This window comes from Daphnia magna, unplaced genomic scaffold (genome assembly GCF_020631705.1).
Source record: "Daphnia magna isolate NIES unplaced genomic scaffold, ASM2063170v1.1 Dm_contigs021, whole genome shotgun sequence".
Classification (NCBI taxonomy): domain Eukaryota; kingdom Metazoa; phylum Arthropoda; class Branchiopoda; order Diplostraca; family Daphniidae; genus Daphnia; species Daphnia magna.
Genome location: NW_025533118.1, coordinates 1,065,998 through 1,086,580, shown reverse-complemented (window position 1 = coordinate 1,086,580; position 20,583 = coordinate 1,065,998). Strand labels below are relative to the sequence as shown.

Genomic DNA, 20,583 nt, shown 5'->3' with positions numbered 1-20,583 from the left:
CTCTGCATGCGACATCAAGGTCGTAGAGAGCACCCTTTTCCACCCTTCTTGACGCCAGGTGATGAGACAGTGACGGTAGAAGACAACTTCGGTATACTTCTAACTTTTGCCAGGGAGCTAGGCCAGAATCTGCTACTTTAACTAAGTTTCGAGCTAATGAGGTGGTTGGACGAAAAGTCAGTCGAGCGCCTAGAGGTGTTCCTAGGTAGTCCTCCTGCTCGTCTTCGGCAAGAGGTCTGATTTCGGCGTCTCCGATTTTCAGCGTGTTGTCTGTAACAGATTTTCCGTTAATAAGTGTTAAGGACGTGCACTTACCTGGATTAAACTTCAAGCCTAGCGAGGTTGCCGTACTACACTTTGATCTTAGCCAAAAGGCCGAGAAGCGATACGCCACTTTGATCTTAGCCAAAAGGCCGAGAAGCGATGCGATAACTGAAACTCAAGTTACTGGGTGTTATATGCCATACGGATCTCGAAAATATGGCTGATGAACAAAAAGAGCAAACCACTATCGAAAAACGAAGAAAGTCACCAGGAAATCCGGCTGTTGCTAGAACCCTGCCTGGCACTGTTGAAAGCCAATACAGTTCATTAGTTTTTATCTTCTCTTTTGATACAAATAGATTATTAGGCTAAACTTTCGAATATTATATTATATGTGAAGCTGGTGATTGCAGTGCACTATCCATTTGAGTCAATCAACTCCATCTAGTAGCAAACTCTGCACACTTTAAACTGTCAATGCAGCAGGTATGCATCAGAAAACATGTTGGAAAGAATCCTGGAATACGTAACGCAGCTGTTTTTGCAGCAACCAAGTTAATGTTACGCAGAGACAGCAACGAACAACAGGAAGAAATGTTACGTGAAGACATTAGCGAACGTCACATATTTGAAATACTACGCCTGCCAATGTGCGAAATTCTTATTAAAGGGCACAGGATTCGATCAATGAAATCTACAAATGGAAACGTTGGCTATTTTGATATCGATAACACGAAACGCTAAAGAAACGAGACCATTGGGTTCAACGTTTTACGCGGATATCAAAGAAATCAGTAAGTTCATTTTTCTATGCTTTGCTAAAGTACCGCTCTGAAAACGCCGGTTTCCTTCCAGTGTGCCACAGGGGAACATCGGAAACGGTCCTCAATGGCTACGAGCAGATACCACGCAAGTGGCTACGATCGCAACCTGTTTCACTCTCAGAAGCCAGCGTCATTATTCGTCATCGCGGGTTGAGTGGAGAAATGTTTCTGGTGGGAAACAAGTCAAGATATACTACAGAAATGATCCTGTGAAGTATGATCTTAGAGTTGAAGTAAACTTGCAAGAGAATAAATCGATTATGCAAAATGAAACCGCATTAATGAATCTATTCGTAAAATAACGTGGTTTTTATGGTTTACGAGTTCGTCCTAGAAGTGAATTATGTCGAGAAGCGCTACACAACGACACGGCGCGTTTTGTTCATTCAATACAAACAGCTGAAATTGCAAAACTTCGACGGTATTTAGAGCACGGCGGAAATTAAAAGCAATTTGTTGATGGTCACTCGCCAATTTCTTATATCGCGCTTCATCCTAGAAATACAATCGATCGCCAGACATTAATATTTCAGCTGGATGTGTGGCACGCATCTGTAATCCTGCTTCTGGGTGGCTTGATAGTGTGGATGACTTGAGATGGGGACTCCTACTTCGTGACCGTGCATGTTGATCAGGCGTCCGCACTAAGCTCGGCATCAACATGGACACATTGAAGGAATTTAATGGGTGCAGGTTAGCTAAGGAGGAGCAAAATTGGCCAGGAGGGAAACTTAGCAGTTCCCATGTCGAGCAGTAGTAGGATCGCGCCCGTGAATGTACGGCATGAATTAGCCTCGACGAAACAGTCAAACCTCTTTCTTTTTATTTCTATTAAGGAAAGTATGAGTTTCAATGGGTTTGTTTCTACTTCAAAAGTGAAATACTGTCACAACAATAACATCCACCCTAAATCTCTGAATCTAAAAAATTGCAATTGGGTAAAAGAGTTAAAGCTCAAGTGATTGGCATGATTGCATCTGAACATCATCCCCACAGCCCAAAGATAATACTGAATAATAATCTGAATACCTAATTGTTGAATTGCAACTGAAGTTTCTATGCGGCCGTCGGGTGCTTCGCGCCCTCGGCCGCGTTTTTAACTTGTGCGTATGGAATAGTGGTGTTTGCATACAATTTTAATGATTTAGAAACGCATGAAATGGAGGGACCTGAATACTTATATGTTAAACTGCATCTAAAATTTTAATCTAAGTTACTTTAGTGGGGTCAATTGAGACACAGAGCAATTAAAACAAAAATTGTTTCTCGCGCCGTATCAGAGGAATTTTCTTGAAAAAATTTTTAAAGCTAGATTTTTCGCATTAAAACAATAAAATAAAAAATAATTGATTTTTGTTGTTTTACATTACAGCAACAATCAAAACAGATTAAATTCATTCTTCTTATGATAAAATTATATTTTTTTTATACGAATAATCTAGCTGTGTTTAAAGAAAAAAAATATGAGCACTTTAAATTGATCCCAGTTCCCCTGGTGGCGCAAGCACAAATCTTAATTTTCTCTGTAAAACATTTGAGTGTTACAACTTTGGGATATAGGGAAGCACTTTTTTAGTTCGAATAATTCAAAAACATGCACTATATTCTAATAGAGAAAAGAAAAACGTGTCGTTCGGCATAAAAAAAATAATTTAAGGATGGTTTCAAGTATCTATACTCTATAAAAATATAAGGAAAAATGTGGGAGGAGTTTTGGGTCTCTTGCAATGAGCGCATCCTGTGATTGGCTGTAAGTTGCCGCTGGCGTTGGGAGGAATTGGTGGGATAGGACTTTTGAAGACTAGATGCGTGAAAGGTGGACGAAATCGTGGAAATTGACAATTTTTCAGTCCATGGGCATTTAGTAGGACGGGTGGACGAGACAGCATGTGAGCCGACGGACGGCCAGCTAAAACGGACATTTTGGTGGGCAGAAAGTGGGTTGACGGGCAGAAACTGTGAGGAGGATGATAAACAGAGGCAACTATATGGTCGACGGGCCCCCTACAGTGGTTATTTTTGCTGATCGATTGTTGATCGACGGGCAAAGAAAGGGTTGACGGGCAGAGAGGGGATCGACGGGCAAAGACTGTTAGGGATTAGATAGCCAGAGGCAATATATAAGTTGACGGGCAACTTCATTGGGCATTTTTGTGGGCAGCGAGTGGGACGACGGGCAGAGACTGAGTGATTCGACGGGCAAATACAGCGGAAATTTTGGCCGGCAGTGATTGGGTCGACGGGCAGAGACTGTGAGTGAGTCGACGGGCAGGTACAGGGATTGGGTTGACGGGCACAGACTATGAGGGGGCGGACGGGCAAGGCAACGATAGGGTCGACGGGCAACTACAGCGGGCGTTTTGGCGGACAAAGAGTGCGTCGACGGGCAGAGAGGGTGTTGACGGACAGAGGCTGTGAGTGATGTGACGGGCAAAGGCAGCAAGTGGATCGACGGGCAGAAGCAAAGAGTGGGTCGACGGGCACCTACAGCGGTCGTTTTGGCAAGCAAAATAGGTTAACGTGCAGACTATGAGGAGGAGGACGGGCAACTAGGCGGACACCTTTGCGGATAGAGACAGTGAATGGGTCGACGGGCAAAAAATGGGAACGCAGAAAGCTTAAAGAGTAGACGGGCAAAAATTAACCGTTAACAGTTTGGCAGAATTAAATGGCGAAAAAAGCGTTAAAAATACGCTAGCGCCACCTATCTCCCGGCCCTGGACGGGCCCAAAGTTACTAGTTTTTTTTATATTTTCGGAAACGCCGGTATTAACATGGCGTTTATGGGGAGAAAAGTGGTGTACCTAATCATGTGAACGATACTTTAGCGCCCTGGGTGTAACTCCTACAATTTTTTCATGTTAAGATAATTTTTAGAGCATTTTCTCTTCTGATAGAGAAAAAAAGAAAAAAAAAATTAGTCCTTACCAGTAAAAAGATATTTAAGTTTTCCTGAGACCCGTAGCGCCATTAGAATGCACTAAAAAAACGGGGGTGTACCTAATCGTTTGGTGGGTACTGTAATTTATTTCAACAATCGTAAATCGTCATATTATCACAACTATAATACTTGCATTAGCTGTTTAGGATTTATTTGAAGAAGCATGTAGCTTAATGGGATTTTTTAAAATTAAATTATTTAAATATTTTAAACTTAAGTACGATACACAATAAGTGTATTTTAAAAATCTGTAAATCGCAACGTACCTAATGTTAAAATTTGATCACACTAGCAGTTGTGGCTGCTGAGATATTGTGATTTTGATTTTATATGGGTATAAAGATGCTTCCTTGTGGGAAAACCCAAGTTGCAATTGCTTCGACACACCGTTTCAATTGCACTGCTACCATGGCAATTGAAAAACCACCTTACTTTTTTACAATTTACTACAATTAAACTAAATTTTTTCTCATAAAAAAAATACTGTTTAGTAGCTGAGATAGTAGCCCTACTGGCACACGTACGTCCGTGGGACGTAATATACATGTCCGAAGCGGGATTTGGGATATACGGATCCGTTATCCGTGGGATCCCCTCTTGATATGCATACTTCCCCTCCGAGCGATATAGAACCAGTATGCCCTGGTAATGTCCTGTTTTTAATAACTATAGGATATAAAATAAGCAACTAACAAGGATGAAACTGGATTTGTCTAGTGGTTCTAGAGACGTCCGTTAAACGTTCAACGGTAGCATTTCCGGATGTACTGGGGATGTCGTTGGATGAATATACGATACCCTGCTGTGGCCCATAGTATATACATGGTATGTCCTTAGTACGTACACTCTCTATCCAATACCCCTTCCAGTATGTCCCGTTATTTTATTTATTTTTAACCAAAAAATTAATAAAAGAATAATTCGATTAGATTATACCGGTTTATTTTTTAAATCAAATCAATGGATGTAAACATTTATCATTTTATCAGATGTTCTTGCCAGTGTTGCTTATAGACTGGACGGCCAGGTATAACAGCACAACAACCGTTAGTAGTACTCCATCCGGCCAACTGCATTTCCGGTGATAATTGATAGAATATTGGACGAGTGTTGATCAGGACAGGAAAGCCGACGGTAATTCTTAAAGACCTGTAAAATTCATAATAAGGTTAGGTTCACAGAATATTCAGGGGAAAGACAACGAAACCGCAAATCAAGCATGGCTGGTATCGCATGAGTGCACTCATGCGACATCTTCAGAGCATTCTTACAAGCCCATGGGCTTGTAAGAAAACTTTTTAACGTACTGAAAAAATTGTAGACCTCAACTAAACAAGCTATGAAAAATAATTCGCCCAGCGTGACGGAATTGGCCATTGTTAAGGGTAAAACTGAACCGCAACACAAACGGTAGCTGCATTGGCTTCCCAGAAGCCTGTAAATAAATATTGATGAGCAACATACCTGTAGAAGATCTTTCCTGTCGAGGCCGGATCACAAATATCTCCCTTTTCATAAAGACCTCCTTCATGACTAACTTTAAATAAAGAACAATATAGACACATGCGAAGCATAAGGAATATTATATAATACATGAATTATCTTTACCCGTGTCTACAGCTTGCAGTCCATATCCAAAAAATTCTCTTGACTTTCATATGAGACTGAATCCAGTATTTGATCTGGTCTCGAAGCTTGAATTATCTTTAAACTCATGTGATTCTTGGTTATTCTTGATTGTTTTGTTTCATTAGTTGAATCTTTTAATATAATAAATCAATCGAGATCCTGTGCAGGAATACACCGACAGCTGATTCTATGTCGATATATGTTCACTGAAATCTTAACTCAGTCGCTGTCTTCTTCATCACCAACATGTGATGTTTGCGAAGACGATGCCTTGGCTGGTTTCAGTTTTTCTGGAGTCCGTACGAAACGTTTTTTCGTTTCCTTTTCCAACTGAGAATCCTTAGCGTCTGGTAGTGTCTTACGGACACCCTCTGAAATAAAAATATTGTTTAGATATTAACAATCTTCAAAAATTATACTCCTCAACTTACTGTGAACAGCATCAACAATTTTAGAGCCTGAAATTTTATGTTTCTTCACACCCTTTTTCTTAATTCCGCACCAATTGCAAGCAGATCGACACTCCTTCGTTGTTATTCGATCCCACGCCCTAGTTACCGCTTCAGCAACAGTATCGCCACCACATCTTTCCACTAGAAGAACCTTAGAATTCAAATATATAAAATACTTGATTTTTTCGGAATAATAAAAACTTTGAGTTTACCACAGCATCAAACGTCTGGGGGTCCGACAATAACTTTTTCTCAAATGCTTGAAATTCAGTTACGTCTTTAAGTGGAAGTCCCTCCCAATTATTTCCTTCAATTTCAGGAGTAATTTTCCGATCAATTTTGTCTTCAATATTTCTTATTCTCAAATCAATCTTTTTTGACAGCTCTATTACTTGCTGAAGAGCCTTCATGACCATCAAATGCTCATAGGATGGACCATTATTTATGCTGACATTTGCTTTCTGAAATAATAAACAAATTTCAAAAGAAAGTTATTTGTTGTTCCAATTCACGCATTTTACATATATACCTTAGTGTTCGTCCAATTCATTGAGCCACCATTAGATGCATTCGCCGAACTTACACCACTTGACAATAGGCCCGTTACATCGGCATCTAGTCAACAATTTGGGTTGATTAACATGATTCATAGTAGTAAAGGATTGCACAACGAATGTTGAACTTGCCTGTAGTATTGCATGAAATGAATTGTGGTGTCTCGTCGACAAAATCTTCCGTATCTTGAGATTTACTTTTCGCCTTTTTCAAGTTGTTTTGGACTCCAACTGATGTACTATTCAACTTCGCCGTGTCTGATGAGCAATAAGTCTCTTGTCTTTCGGCGTTCCGACTCCCAGTTGAGCTTGCCAGCAAGTCTTGGCTATGTAAGTTCTGAGACCCACTTGGACTTGTCAGCAAGTCTAGGCTTTCTAAGTTCGAAGACCCACTTGGGCTTGCTGGCAGAAGTTCTTGACTTGCTTGAATTTGGCTTACTGGCGATTGGTTTTCTAAACTTACGTAGGTCTCACGAAACATGTCAGGTGATGATTCTTCTAAATTGAATCAATATTTGGAATAAATTATTACAAACATATTTCACACAAACAATGAATTACCTAAAGCTGATGCTGTTGAAGTTGAAGCTGGCAAAAAGTGCTTTGGTGCTGATGGTAACTACATATATAGGATTGTAGCCTAGGCTACAATCCTATATAGTTTTTATGTTAAATTTTTCAGTTTGGTTTTCAAGAGATAACAGAAAACCAAAAAGTGTCAAAAAGGACCCCACTCTCCCCTACTAGTAATTTCTATTCTGTGATCTCGTGTAATTTCTATTTAATTTTTGTTTCTAACTTTCATAACTGTTCATTTAGGTGGTTGCTTAATGCTCATGTTTTACTAATCTGTTACTTTCAGGATTTGTTGAGCATTCGCAGCCTAATTGTTCAAGTGTCCTGTCTAGGAAAAGCATTTGTCTGTTCAAACAGGTATTTTTCTCTCTGTAGTATGCTTATTATAGTTGCTATATCTATTCCTCTTTTCATTTCTGCATTTATCACTGTTTAAGTTACATCTGGTGACGGTATGTATTTGTTGATGCCCTTGGTTGTATTGTATTAGGACTTGTGAGTAGGGGAGAGTGGGGCTAGTTGGCAGGAGGACAAGTTTGCAATTCCTAATTTAGAAGAATTGTGTGAAAGTGGTTTTATTGAAATAATTCATAGTCAAAGATGTTTATCGTGCGCACATTTGTGCAAAGTTTTATAAATTTATCCCAAATAGTTTAGGAAATAGAAAATAACGAAATTTTTTGCGTCAAATCCACAATAGTTGCGTGCTTGGTATTCATCAATTTTATCTTTTTTTGGTATGCATATAATTTTTAAAAAATTTAGTTTTATAGAAAATTGTGTCCTCTATTGAACTGTAATAATGGATTTGTTTTAATCAATAATAAAGGAGTAATAAAAATTTGTATTTGAATAAACCCCGGGTTGGGGCAAGTTGATACATTGCAACATGGGGCATGTCGGCATAGGCATTATAAATGCTTATGTATAGTACATGGCCTGTCAAAAAGTCAGGGAATTGTAAGTCAAATTTTTGCTAGATATAACTTATGGTGAACAGTGGTATGCATTAGAGGCCAAAATTTGGCACATTTTAGGTGTTTCACTTTATACGAAGTTCACCTGTGAAATGTTTGCCTGAATTATGTATATTATTTTTTATTTTTTGCATTTAAGGCTATTAATCATTATGTAAGTTATCACAACTTATTTCTGAGTTTCCCACTCTAAAATAACTATAGGATTTTTGTTTATTGTAATGTTATTCTAGTTTGTTTACAACATCAACATTTCACTGAAATCCGTATTTGAAATACATCCCACATAGCACACTTCTGCCGGCGGACGTCCGCTTCATGGCCGAAGATCCGCTATACATCCTGTCCTTTTTTGGTAGTTCCAGGGATGTCCGTCGGATGACCAAATTTGAAGTCCAATGGATGTGTTAAAATATGATCCTAAGGACGTCCCTGCAACAGCCAAGAGAACCTTAAAAAGTTTCTTTACTTTGTCGATGTAAATGTAGTTTAAAGAAATTTTGACTTAATAACCTTGTTTAAGTATTGAAAAAAACATAATTGATTTAAATTTTTTTCCAATGATGGGTTTATTTTCACATTAATAACACGATAATGCATAACAATTTACATTTAAGTCAACATTTTTCATAATTCTTTTGTTACATTTAAACAAAAAAAAATACGACGATTTAAATGTTTAATTTGGATAAAATCCGTTACTTGAATATATTTTGGTTTACAAAAGATGACGCTCTCGACTCTTTGAGGAAGATGAGCGTTCATGACTTCCTGTGTGCGACGTAGAATGAACTGCGATGCTAGGTGAGCTAGCTCAGATGCACAGCCTTCACCTATTTCTCTTGTATCGCACTCAGGTTGCTGAAGCGCATTGATTGGCTCTTCAAAAATTCGCCGGAATGCTGAAACAAAAGAGATAACAAAAATCATTTTAAGTGTACTCGATATGCCTAGTTATGTCAAACTTAGTACCGGAAAGGCTTCCTAAAATGCCAGGATTTACAAAATCGGCTAACGTGAAAAACTCTTTCAAATCCTTCTGTACAGGCGTTCCAGTCAATAGCACTTTCTGTTCGTATTTAGTTGTGACAACAACTAAGATGGCAATAAAGTTAATCACATGAAAACAAAAATGGTAATTAAAATTCAACTTACTGACGACGTTTTATTGCCCGCATTTTTCAGTCGATGTCCTTCATCGCAGACTACAAGATCGAAATTAAATGGTTGTACTTCGTCAAAGCAGCGGACTAGCATTTCGTACGAAACCATCATGACTGGACAAAGCGGGCGTTTTAAGAATTCTATTGGCCTAGTTTGCTGCAATGACCAAAATTTGTAATTTCCACAGTTCAACAAATGCAATCGGATACCTGATCTGCAGTAAAAACGTTTATCCTTTCTCTGCCTAACCAACGACGAAATTCCTTTATCCAGTTTTTTACTAGGCTTGATGGCGTAATGATTAAAACACGCTGAATGGTTGGACGTCCATTGTAAGGGCCTTGCTGAGAAGAATCCTATTAACATGAACATTCATTATTTTGGGCAGGTAACAGGAAGAAGTTATAAACTGATGGTATTACCATATGAGTGTGATGCATTGCAGTGTTTTACCCAATCCCATTTCATCGGCTAGGATAGCACCATACAAGTTTGGAGTTTTGAAACCCACCAAGCATTCGTACAAGAAAACTACACCATCGCGCTGGTGAGGACGCAAATGCTTGCTTAGCAAGGGATCCACAACGACGTCGACTATGACCGTACCCCGCTGCGATTCTTTCTACTTAGAAGAAATTAAAAATGAAACATTCGAGAAACCGGAAGACTTTCATTCGGAAACAAACCTGGATATCGACGGGAGGTCTCGGCATTACCAGGGCTGAAGGGTGGGAAAGGTTATATCTGGGTTTGATTTCGTTTGAAGTAGAATTGAACTTGTGGGCTTTGTTTCCGGCTTTAAGAAAAGGCAAAACAAATTCTTTGTTTGGAGGACGAGGAACTGGAGAAGGTGCATACCAGAACTTCACAGCCACCAACTTTTAGAATAGTCGTTCCATATTCAAGGTCTTGAAGCTGCGCAAGTTTGTATCCCACTGCTTTGCCATTTTCCTTTCCCTCCATATTCTAAAAAGAAAATACATTTTTATCGTCATAGAATAAGCAAGTAAACAGATGATTAATAATAATGTGATTGCACCTTCAGAGTTATTCCTCTGTCCATAACAACCAAAGTAGCTTCTTCCCAATTCTTATTTTTCTTTGTAGAAGCTTGGCACCAAAACACACTGTATTGCCTGGTTCATGATAACAGAATGATAAATATATATAACTGGTATGCTTTAAATTAGTTAGTTTAGAACCACATACTTCACTGACTCTACAGATGATGGCTTTTCTGTGCTCAGTTCAATACACATTGATTGGCAATTGTTCTTTTCACAGCAGCGACTGAATACTTAATTAAGGGTCTTTCAGTAGGAAAGAGCTACTGAAAAAATTAAGTATCCTTAAATGATACCTGATTTTGAAAAAAGGTACTTAAAATTTTGATTCCCCTACTGAAACCCAATTTCATACCTATCCTATCGATTTTAAGCATTGAAAAATTTTTTTAAGTATGACAAAATGCTTTTTAAGTATTTAAAATATTAAAGTATCCTGCGTAGCATACTGAATTACTGATGTTAGGATTAACTAACAATTTTTAAATTAGGATTAATTAATATTTTAAAATGATATTGTACAATAATATTAGGACTTTGGCTATTAATACTTATTATTACAATAAAACGGCAAACTGATGTCACATTGGTTTAACAACTGGCAAATCTTTGAAAGTGCCCAATCGGTCAGGTTTTGATTTCAAGTCAACATATACAATCAGTCATTTTAATCATATGAAATGCATCGACTGTACTGTTAAATATTGGCCTCTATTGTTAGGTAGACTAGGTCTAATATGCAATGACAATTTTACAAAATCCCTATATTTGGTTACATCACCTTTTCACAAGTATCGGTGACTAAAATTTCTTCGTTCTCAAAAACATTTGTTAATCTTAAGGAACCAAACTTAAATTTAGCAATAAGGCTAACTATCTTTTGGCAAACACAAGCCCATCTCATGACAGGTTGCCTGAACTAAGTTACTAGTTATAACTACAAATCAGTTATTTAATCTAAGGGATTTTTGGGTTTTTGAACCACGCTTAAATTTTTTAATGTTAATTTTCTTTAATTTCTGAAATATATGCCACTTAAATTTTATGAAATACATTTTGTACGATCATTACTTTTCAATGTATTAAAAACTTTAGCTGGTTAGCTGCAAAATCACATGTTTGTAAATGTATCAAAAAAATTTTCGAAAATTTTCAATCACTTTATCTATCTTATCACGATTTTTAGCTAAATTAGTTCTTTTATTAATAACTGAAGTGGCGCAGCGGTAAAGTATAAGACAGTGAATCTAAAGGTCCATGGTTCACGTCCTAGGACGGCAAACTCTTTTTTCCAAAAATTAACCTCAAGTTACTGAATTTTTCAGTAGCCTATAAAAATTAAGTATCTTATAGAAAATAAGTACGAAAAAAAGATCTAGTAGGCTGGCCTTTTTTAAGTATCAAAAATTAAGTATTTTGTCGCTGCTGTGTTGATGGCTGCTGTTTGAGACACTTGTATCAACATTTATATTATTATTAACCAGAAGTTCTAAAACAAACTGTGAAGATCTTGTTGTACAGGCTGTTTTTTCCAATTCAATAATAACAACAACTGTAATAACTGTAAAGGTAAAATTGCCTTATATCCTTTGTCTTTCTCGCTTTGGCAAATACAACATGAAGAATGGCCGACTGCATTGTACTGCCGTTACTACATCGTTGCCTCTTAAGCCAATAGCAATCATATTTTTCCAAAACTTTATAAATTATTTACAATTATTATTAAAGACTAAACTTAAAAACTCCCAGTAATATTTAAAGCATCTTTAATGTATAATAACTATATAAATAATGATAGTTATTGTAAAATATATTTTCAAAGCGGAAAACAATTAACCGGTGTTTAGGGACTTATTGTTGAAGAAGAAAGAAAGGCAGCACTGATTCCATATTTTCGCATGCGGTTTTCTGAAATTCAGCCAGTCGGTTTTTAGATCTCGTTGTGGGAGGGTATATAGTGTGTGGTGTCTGGAATTTTTTTATTGAATAGACCACTGTGCGTAGTTTTCCTCCCATCGGATTTTTTATTGTGTTTGCCGTTCCTGCTCTGCTGCCCGCACGCTTCTTCTGCCCAGCTGCCCGCGTGCTTTTCCTGCCCAGCTGCCCGCGTGCTTTTCCTGCCCAGCTGCCCACGTGCTTTTCCTGTCCAGGTGCCCGCGTGCGTTTTCTGTCCAGCTGCCCACGAGCTGATCCTGCCCAGCTGGCCGCTCGCTGATCCTGCCCAGTTGTCCACGTGCTGTTCCTGCTCAGCTGCCCGCACGCTTTTCCTGTCCAGCTTCCCGCGTGCTGTTCCTACCCAGCTGCCCACGCTGTTCCTGCTGAAGCGCCCTTGGTGAAATGGATTCGCAAATTGTAAGTAAATTTTTCATGTAACTAGTGCTGGGCCGATCCCAGACACAGTGTATCGGGCTCGGAACGGATAGGCAACGGTTCGAGTGCTGACACTGTCTATTTAAGTTTAAGGGCATTGAGACTCGTCACCTCAATGGGCACAGGCATCGGGATTGGTTTCACAGTGTCGTCGTGAAACCAATTGTCTGGCCCAGGTCAGTGGACCTTCAGTTAGATAGATATCCTAGTCGGGACATAGGTCGACTAGGATTAGAAATATTTTAGAATTATTTATATTTAAGAATAGGTAACTTGTTACCCGTTTGTCTCCATCTTTCATTTGCGTACTTTCCATAATGTTCAAGTGTTAATTTTTTAAATTAAGTAACACTCGTTTTCGTTCTGCGATTCCGTCCTTTTTTCTTTTAGGGATTTTTCGTTACGCTCTTCGACGTCGGCGAGATTAACTGATTAGTTTGGCTGATTTTATATTTTCTTTGGATTACTTTAGCAACGGGAGTTAACCTTTTCAATCTTTTTTTCTTTTCCATTTGAAGGGCCGATTCCTTTTCTGGTAACCGCCTTTTCATGTACTTTTGAAAAGAATTTTTTTACTTTTGAGTCGGTGAGGTTCATTGATTAGCTTAGCTAATTTTTTTTTTTTTTTTTTTTCCTTTTGAATACTTTTCCAACCGGAGTTTACCTTTTTAATCTATTTTATTTTTTCTTTTCCGTTTGAATTCCCGATTCCTTTTTTTGCAATCGTCTTTTTATGTTCTACTTTTGCAATTATTTCATTCCGTCGCCACATTTTTTATCTCGCAATTGGCGCGTGTTTTTTTTCCTGGTTTTTTTTTTCATTGTCCAAGTTCATACTTGTTTATAACCAATTTTTTTTCACTCAAACTTTTTGCTGTTTTCCGTCATGAGTCACAATCGAATTTTACCGAGCGCTCGAACAAAGAGGCGTCGGATTCAGAAAGATTTACAACAACTTCGTTTAAGTCTACGTAATGCTGAGGATATTGAAGTAATAAGGCAGTCGTCGGACGAAGAGAATTTTCCAAATGCCAACAATGGCATTGATTTTGCTGAGGAAGAAGAGGTTGAAGATTTTTTCAGTTGTTTCGACGACGAGGTGTTAGGTTCTACCGAAGATACATTTTCTATCGATAGCGATGCTTTTCCGGATTCTTCTGACACTGAATATGTTGGTGACTCTGAATTGATAGTTGACAGGGACAATGGTGCACAACCCGATGAAAGTGATAACGATGAGGAAGGCAACGGGTCGCATAATTTTCGTCACTTGCTTGCTTTATGGGCAGTAACATGGGGGGTTCATCAAAACGCAATTGATGCATTGCTAGCCATATTCCGTTTATTTCAATGGGGATTAGATTTACCAAAAACTTGCCGAACCCTTTTGAAAACGCCTCGCAATGCCAATGTAAAATCACTTTCTCCCGGCAAGTATTACCACCATGGAATTGTAAAAGGTCTGGAATCAGTTTTAAACGTTATGCCGGCTCGTAGTGCTCTTGATCATGTCGACATTTTTGTTAATATTGATGGTCTCCCCATTTCCAAAAGCAGCGGTGGTCAGTTTTGGCCAATTTTAGGGATAATCACCAATGCTAAATGTAGAAAAGTATTTCTTATTGGACTTTACCATGGTGATGCCAAACCTGATTCCACAGAAGAATACCTTACAGACTTTATTTCGGAAGCTAAGGCTTTAAATGAAGGTGGTTTTATTTTTCATGGCAGGCGCTTATCTTTCAGAATATCCGCATTCATATGCGACGCGCCTGCGCGTTCGTTCATTTTGAATACTAAAGGCCACACAGGTTATTTCGGTTGTGGGAGATGTATCCAACAAGGGGAGTTTGAAGGTAGGGTAGTTTTCTTGGAAAGAAATTCGACTCTAAGAACTGATTATTCCTTTAGAAATCGCGTTTATCAGGAGCATCACCATGGTGATAGTATTCTTGAGAACCTAGACTACCTTGATGTGGCGAGGGATTTCCCAGGTGATCCAATGCATTTAATTGATTTGGGGGTGACGAGAAAGCTTTTATTGACGTGGATTAGAGGTCCCCTCCCAAGAAGACTTCATAAAACTTTAATAGACTCCATGAGCTTCCGCTTACAAACTTTAAGCGAATTCATTCAAAAAGAATTCGCACGGCGTACGAGATCATTAAAGTTTGTTGATCGCTTCAAGGCTACAGAATTTGGGTTATTTAATAGCTGTGTTGGTCCTGTGGTTCTTTTGGGGATTTTGCCTAATCGATTGTATAATAACTTTATCGTTTTTCATGTTGCCGTGCGAATTCTTTCATCATTCGCGTATTGCATAACGCACAATGATTATGCAAGGCAATTATTAGATTTATTTGTTAGAGAATGTGAATCAATTTATGGCACATACTTCTTGTCCTTCAATGTCCATAATTTGATTCACACTTGTGACGATGTTTTGCGTTTTGGTGCTTTGCCAAACTATTCAGCCTATCCTTTCGAAAATTATCTTTTTTCTTTAAAGAATCTTTTGCGCAAGTCAAATCAAGCATTACAACAAGTGGTTAAACGTATACTGGAAATAGGGCAATTCCAGAATGCGTGTTCCAATGCAAAATCATCAGATACTGGACGTTTTTTAAAACCACACGATAGTGGCCCTTTGATTCCCCCCCTCATCCATTCCAAGCAATTTAAAGAAATGCAATTGGGTCCCTGGTTTCTAAGTTGTAAGGGACCTGATCATTGTGTTTATCTTCTTGATTCTTGTATTGTTTTGATTGAAAATATCATTCGAGGCAAGAATGGTGATTTTATTATTGGCAGGCGTTTTCAAGTAAAACGTTCCCTCTTCTCTTATCCTCTACCGTCGTCGTCGTACGAAATATATAGGGTAGGGGCTATATCAGAATTAGTTGAAGCGTGGGCAGTGACTGAAATTAAATGCAAGGCTGTCATGTTGCCAATTTTTTCGGGAAACGCTTGCGCAGTGGACGGTACGTTTGCGGTGTTTCCTCTTTTGATGGAGGCACACACTTAGGGAATGAAACAATTGGGGGAAGGGGGGAGGAATGAATTTTAATCATATTTTACTTTACTTTTTTTTAGTCTGAACTTTTTTTTTAAACTTTTTTATGGCGAACACTTTTCTATTAGACCGCTGTAACAATGCATTTCAACTGGGAGTAAAATAAATGTGCGATGTTACAAAACATAGGGTGATACTATGAACTGGTGAGCTATACCGGGTGTTATTTTTTTGTGTGGAAAAGCACCATTTCTTATTATTGGAAGGGACGGACGACGATCCGTGGGTGCAAGCAGTTCCTATTTCATGGTACGACGATGGATTCTGCTGGTGGCCTCCTAAGTCCAAGTGTAAGGATGTGTCCCGCTTTATAAACTTAGGTTACGAACCTAACAAGAAAACATGGGAGTCTTATCCAGCTAGGATCAGAAAAGCCTACGGTATTTTTTCTATTTTATTTTTGCTTTTCTTCTTTGCATTAATTTTGATAAAAATTAGCAACGTATGCTGAAGCTAGAAGACATGAAAATAAAGTAGTGCAAAATGAGGACATCGCAACAACTGAAGATGAAAAAGACCGGAGAACCCGGAAATCTAGGAAGATCAAACTCCCGTTCGACAACAGTGTTTCCCTCCCCCCTTCGAAGGGTAAACAGCTGAAGTCAAGATATAGGGAAATTGTGTCGTCCTCGGATGACGACAGTTGTCCTATTCCTCCAGTTCCTCCATGTAAAATACTTTTAAGTAGGTTAATTAATTTAAGTTTTACTTGCAATGAACTCTGCGTTTATTTTAATGTATTATTTTTAAAGATAAATTGAGCGTTGCTGGAATACTGACCAAAAAAAGTGGGAATGGTGGGAATGCACTACCATCGTGCTCCGTGCTTAAACTTCCTGATTCAAATTCCGATGCGCAATCAGATGATAGCATTGACCATTACTCACCTGCAAGTAATATTCCGTTTGCTTGATAGTAATTTGATTAATAACAACTATAAATTATTCTCCATTTTCCTTTTTGAATAAAAGGCACATCAAAGTCCATTACATTTACAGCTCCACCTGTTTCTGTAAATCCAAAAAGTAGCTCTACTTCGACTAAAAGGAGTAGCTTTGTCGAGATCAGAAATGGAGGTAAGCTTTAACGTTTAGATTTATTCAAATTTCATACAAATATATTTAATATACTTTTAGAGTCCCGCGACGAGTTTCTTCAGCGTGGCCTTGTAACCATAGGGCATGACACGCGCGATAACAACGTCATTGGTGCAGCTTTACTCGATCGTCTCGATCGAATGGAGACTGCGTTCGTCGCCATGAAAAAGTTACATGGAGATGCCGACGAGGATTTCATGCAAATGCTGCCCCTGAACTCTATTCATGATTTTGACACATTCAACGACGATTTGAAAAGCAAATCCATGTCCCAACGTTTGGTAATGTTTGTTATTTTTATTAAATTAAACTTAATGTTAATTCTCTTATCTTTTTATTTTTATTTTTTTTTTTTTTTTTTTTTTTTCTAGAAAACCCACCTGATCAAAATAGGGGGAAACTCCCCAAGAACAATAGTTAGATCAATCGCCCGGCGGCTAATAACCAATGAACTAGGCAAATCTTTCAGCTGGTTCGGACATCGTAACAACAAAAAGCTATCCGATACCAACATTGGAAAAGCGATAATTGGTATATATTTTAAACATTCACGTTCTCCGTTTCGTTTGTTAATATATTAATCTTTTAGCTGCATCGGTGCGTAATACGCCATTGATTACAGAGGCAGATGTAAAATCCACCATGATCGACATGCTGCGACACTGTAAAGACAAACCGCGCACGGTCCCTGTCTTATAAAGTCTTATCATCAATTCACTTATCATCCACTCACGAAGAAAAAAAGTGTTTTTGGTTTCTTTTTTTTCGTTTTGTTATACTCTTTACTCGTTTTTCTGTCACAGTCGGTTTCCCGTTCCCAATATTGTTGCAATGTTTTTTTTCCATTGTCGTAAGAATGATTTTGGTTCACTTTATTTTTTCTCTGTTTTTTAAGTTTCTGTTCCGCATTTGGTTGTGCAACAAAGTTTTTTTCATGTTCATTTAATCTGGTCATATAAAGCGTTTTAATACAAAGATCGAATAATAACTCAACAGTCTTATCTATTTCAACAATTAATTTTAATAATCCTTAAAACGAGTAAATAACCCTAATATTTAATAATCCCTTAGATGTCTAGATTATAGCCGTAAGAAGTCCGTTCGGATGTCCTTCGGATGTCTGACGGCGCTGTCTAGGGCGGTCAAAACGGAAAAAAAAAACATCCGTCGGACATCCAAATCGGATTTCGGGCTGTCCGGCGGATGTCAACAGGATATACGTAATATCCGACCTCGACATCTGGCGGACATCCGATGGACTGACTTGTGCTATGTGGGATGGGGCCAACTTACCCCACTACCACTGCCAACTTACCCCGTTAGTGGGGCATGTAGGCAAAATTTTTTTAGCTTTTTGAACGTTGATTTTGATATGAATTCTTCAACGTAGATCAAATTAAAAAATAGCACGAGAAAGCTGGTTATCTGAGCTTTCTTTTACAATTTTTTGGGTGTCAAAATATGAAAAATGAAAGAAACAAGAGAAGAAATTTTAAAAAATTGTACCAATTAGCCCAACCCTCCCCTAATATACAATATTTTTTAGGACATTAACATGGTTGGTGGCAGAGAACGTGCAAGTATCTTATCTGATCTTATCTGATCTTCATGGGTAAAAAAATATGAAAAAAAGTATCTCGGTATTTTTGTAGACAGTATTTCTATCTTTTTTTTCGGCATTCATTTCGACTATCTGTCTGATCTTTAGGTTTGTAGTTGACCACCTATCGGTACCTGATCTTCAGGCCAAAAAAAAAAAGATCTGAAACACTGATCCTAAGGGATTACATTATTTTGTCTTGTATTGATAACATGTGGTCTTGGATTCAACTCTCACCTAAGACTTTTCTTTTTTCGTTTTAGTCAATGATAGAGTTTTTTGCCAAAGCAATTGTTATGCAAGATGGTAGATGTTCTATTCGAAGGGTCGCGGACTCTATTTCTCGAGGTTTACCCCTTGAGAAAAAGCGGAAAAGGGGTAAAAATCACGGAAATTTAGGAAAATCACCGAAATTTAAGGAAATTGCAGAAATAAAAATAAGTGTCCTTAAAACGTCCGATTAAGTGTTTTGGATGATTATTTGGTTAATTTGAACAAATTCAGGTTTATTACAGGTTAATTACTCGGTAACTGTTGGTAATTTCGTATAATTTTTTTCGTTTTTAACAAAACGCCAATATTATGGAGCATTCTTTTGTTTTGTAGCTATATGGCAACTCTTTAGTCGCTAGATAAAAAATATAGCAGACGACGTAAATACTTGAAAATGGCTCAAAAATCAAAAATTTTAAGTTTTCTGTCTTTTGAGGAAGAATGGACTAAATCTGGCGTCTCACATGATCACTACCATTAAACAACTTAGACCTAACAACTAGGGATAAACCACGAGCATATCGGGGCGCTTTTTTTCCAGTCGTAGTTCACGTTTTGGAGCATTGGGGCTAAATTGGGGTACGCGCAACCCGATAATTGCAACTAATCGATTTATGGTAAAACCTAATCAATCGAGTATTTCGACCCGATTGCTCCGATCACAACCCCGATTATACTTATTCTGCCCGCCTACACCGATTTTTTTACAATAAATGCGGCTTGATATTATAAATAAAATAAAGTGATATCATTTTCTTTAATTTGATTCCATTTTCTCTTGGTTTATTCGGTGGGTAATAGTAGAAATCGCGGAAAAATAGGGAAATCACGGAAAAATAGGGAAATAGCGGTAATTTAGGGAAAAGTACGGGAATTGCGGAAATTTACGGTATTTTGGGAAAAACTAAAAATTACGGAAATTTACGGAAATCACGGCAATAGAGAAAAGGCAAATACGGAAAAATGTCCCGAGGTTCACCCTGGAAAACAGTCGGCAACCCCTATAGGATCTACTTTACCCTACTTTTTAAAAATTGACGGTTTTCTGTCCAAATGGTAGCGACTTCTACCAAAAAGTAGCATATTTCATTTCACTACCAAATAATAGCCAAAAGTAGTGAAACGGTGGAAATCCAAAATTGAGAGTGAATCTAAGTTTTTAACCGAATCCTCGATATTGAGCTTTAGAAAGTTGTTTGGTATGCTCCAAGCGTTAATAGGTTCTAATGGGGCGGCTCGTGTGAGGACTGGGATAGAAATGCGTGCTAAAAAGGGACAGGGAACTATCCTTTCTGTAAAGCACAGCAGACAGTCATACCTTAGATAGTCCCCATACGAGGCGCCCCAGTAGAACCTATTAACGCATTATGGTTAATGATTTTCGTTTGTTGAAAATAAATGAAAAAAGATTACGCTAAATGAGTGCTAAGCTAAGTTTTTAAATGACGACAATCTTTCCGCAGGATAAACCTATTTCATTTTTTATGTTCACACTGATAGATTGTGTTTGCTATTTTCGTACGCAAATATGTTTTATAAAACCGGTGGACAAGGGAAGTCCGTTTTTTTACCGACGAAAATCAGTTTTACATTAAGAATACGAATATCGTTGAGTTTTTACCGACGAATATAGTTCGTTAATTTGAAAATAAGTTATAATAAGGAAAACGGTGACTGTGGCGAGTCTCGAACCCGAGTGTCCCGCGTATCAATCCGGAATCAATC

The 20,583-nt window shown here is 38.1% G+C and overlaps 3 protein-coding genes, 1 non-coding gene and 1 pseudogene across 4 annotated transcripts; 2 read left to right on the top strand and 3 right to left on the bottom strand.

The window, feature by feature from the left end:
• Window positions 1–1,089: 1,089 nt before the first annotated feature.
• LOC116935792 lies at window positions 1,090–1,312 on the bottom strand. The gene has a single exon (XR_004401441.2). It is a non-coding gene; the product is annotated as a small nucleolar RNA U3 (small nucleolar RNA).
• Window positions 1,313–4,954: 3,642 nt separating this feature from the next.
• Window positions 4,955–7,275, bottom strand: LOC123477368. The gene is made up of 8 exons (XM_045180662.1): window positions 7,226–7,275; window positions 6,797–7,162; window positions 6,640–6,725; window positions 6,323–6,571; window positions 6,090–6,261; window positions 5,638–6,029; window positions 5,494–5,566; window positions 4,955–5,178 (listed from the first exon to the last, which is right to left on the bottom strand). Exons 2-6 carry the CDS (start codon window positions 7,143–7,145, stop codon window positions 5,878–5,880), a joined length of 1,008 nt encoding a protein of 335 aa, XP_045036597.1. The 5' UTR covers window positions 7,146–7,162; window positions 7,226–7,275; the 3' UTR covers window positions 4,955–5,178; window positions 5,494–5,566; window positions 5,638–5,877.
• A 1,213-nt stretch (window positions 7,276–8,488) lies between these two features.
• On the bottom strand, window positions 8,489–12,107 carry LOC116935510 (annotated as a pseudogene).
• A 277-nt stretch (window positions 12,108–12,384) lies between these two features.
• On the top strand, window positions 12,385–17,973 carry LOC116935512. The gene is made up of 8 exons (XM_032942807.2): window positions 12,385–12,797; window positions 16,073–16,268; window positions 16,327–16,572; window positions 16,641–16,781; window positions 16,860–16,964; window positions 17,025–17,266; window positions 17,357–17,516; window positions 17,575–17,973. The coding sequence occupies exons 1-8, from the start codon at window positions 12,783–12,785 to the stop codon at window positions 17,682–17,684; spliced, it is 1,215 nt and encodes a 404-aa protein (XP_032798698.2). The 5' UTR covers window positions 12,385–12,782; the 3' UTR covers window positions 17,685–17,973.
• Window positions 13,448–16,222, top strand: LOC116935511. Its single transcript, XM_045180690.1, has 2 exons — window positions 13,448–16,034; window positions 16,095–16,222. The coding sequence occupies exon 1, from the start codon at window positions 13,702–13,704 to the stop codon at window positions 15,838–15,840; it is 2,139 nt and encodes a 712-aa protein (XP_045036625.1). The 5' UTR covers window positions 13,448–13,701; the 3' UTR covers window positions 15,841–16,034; window positions 16,095–16,222.
• Window positions 17,974–20,583: the final 2,610 nt, after the last annotated feature.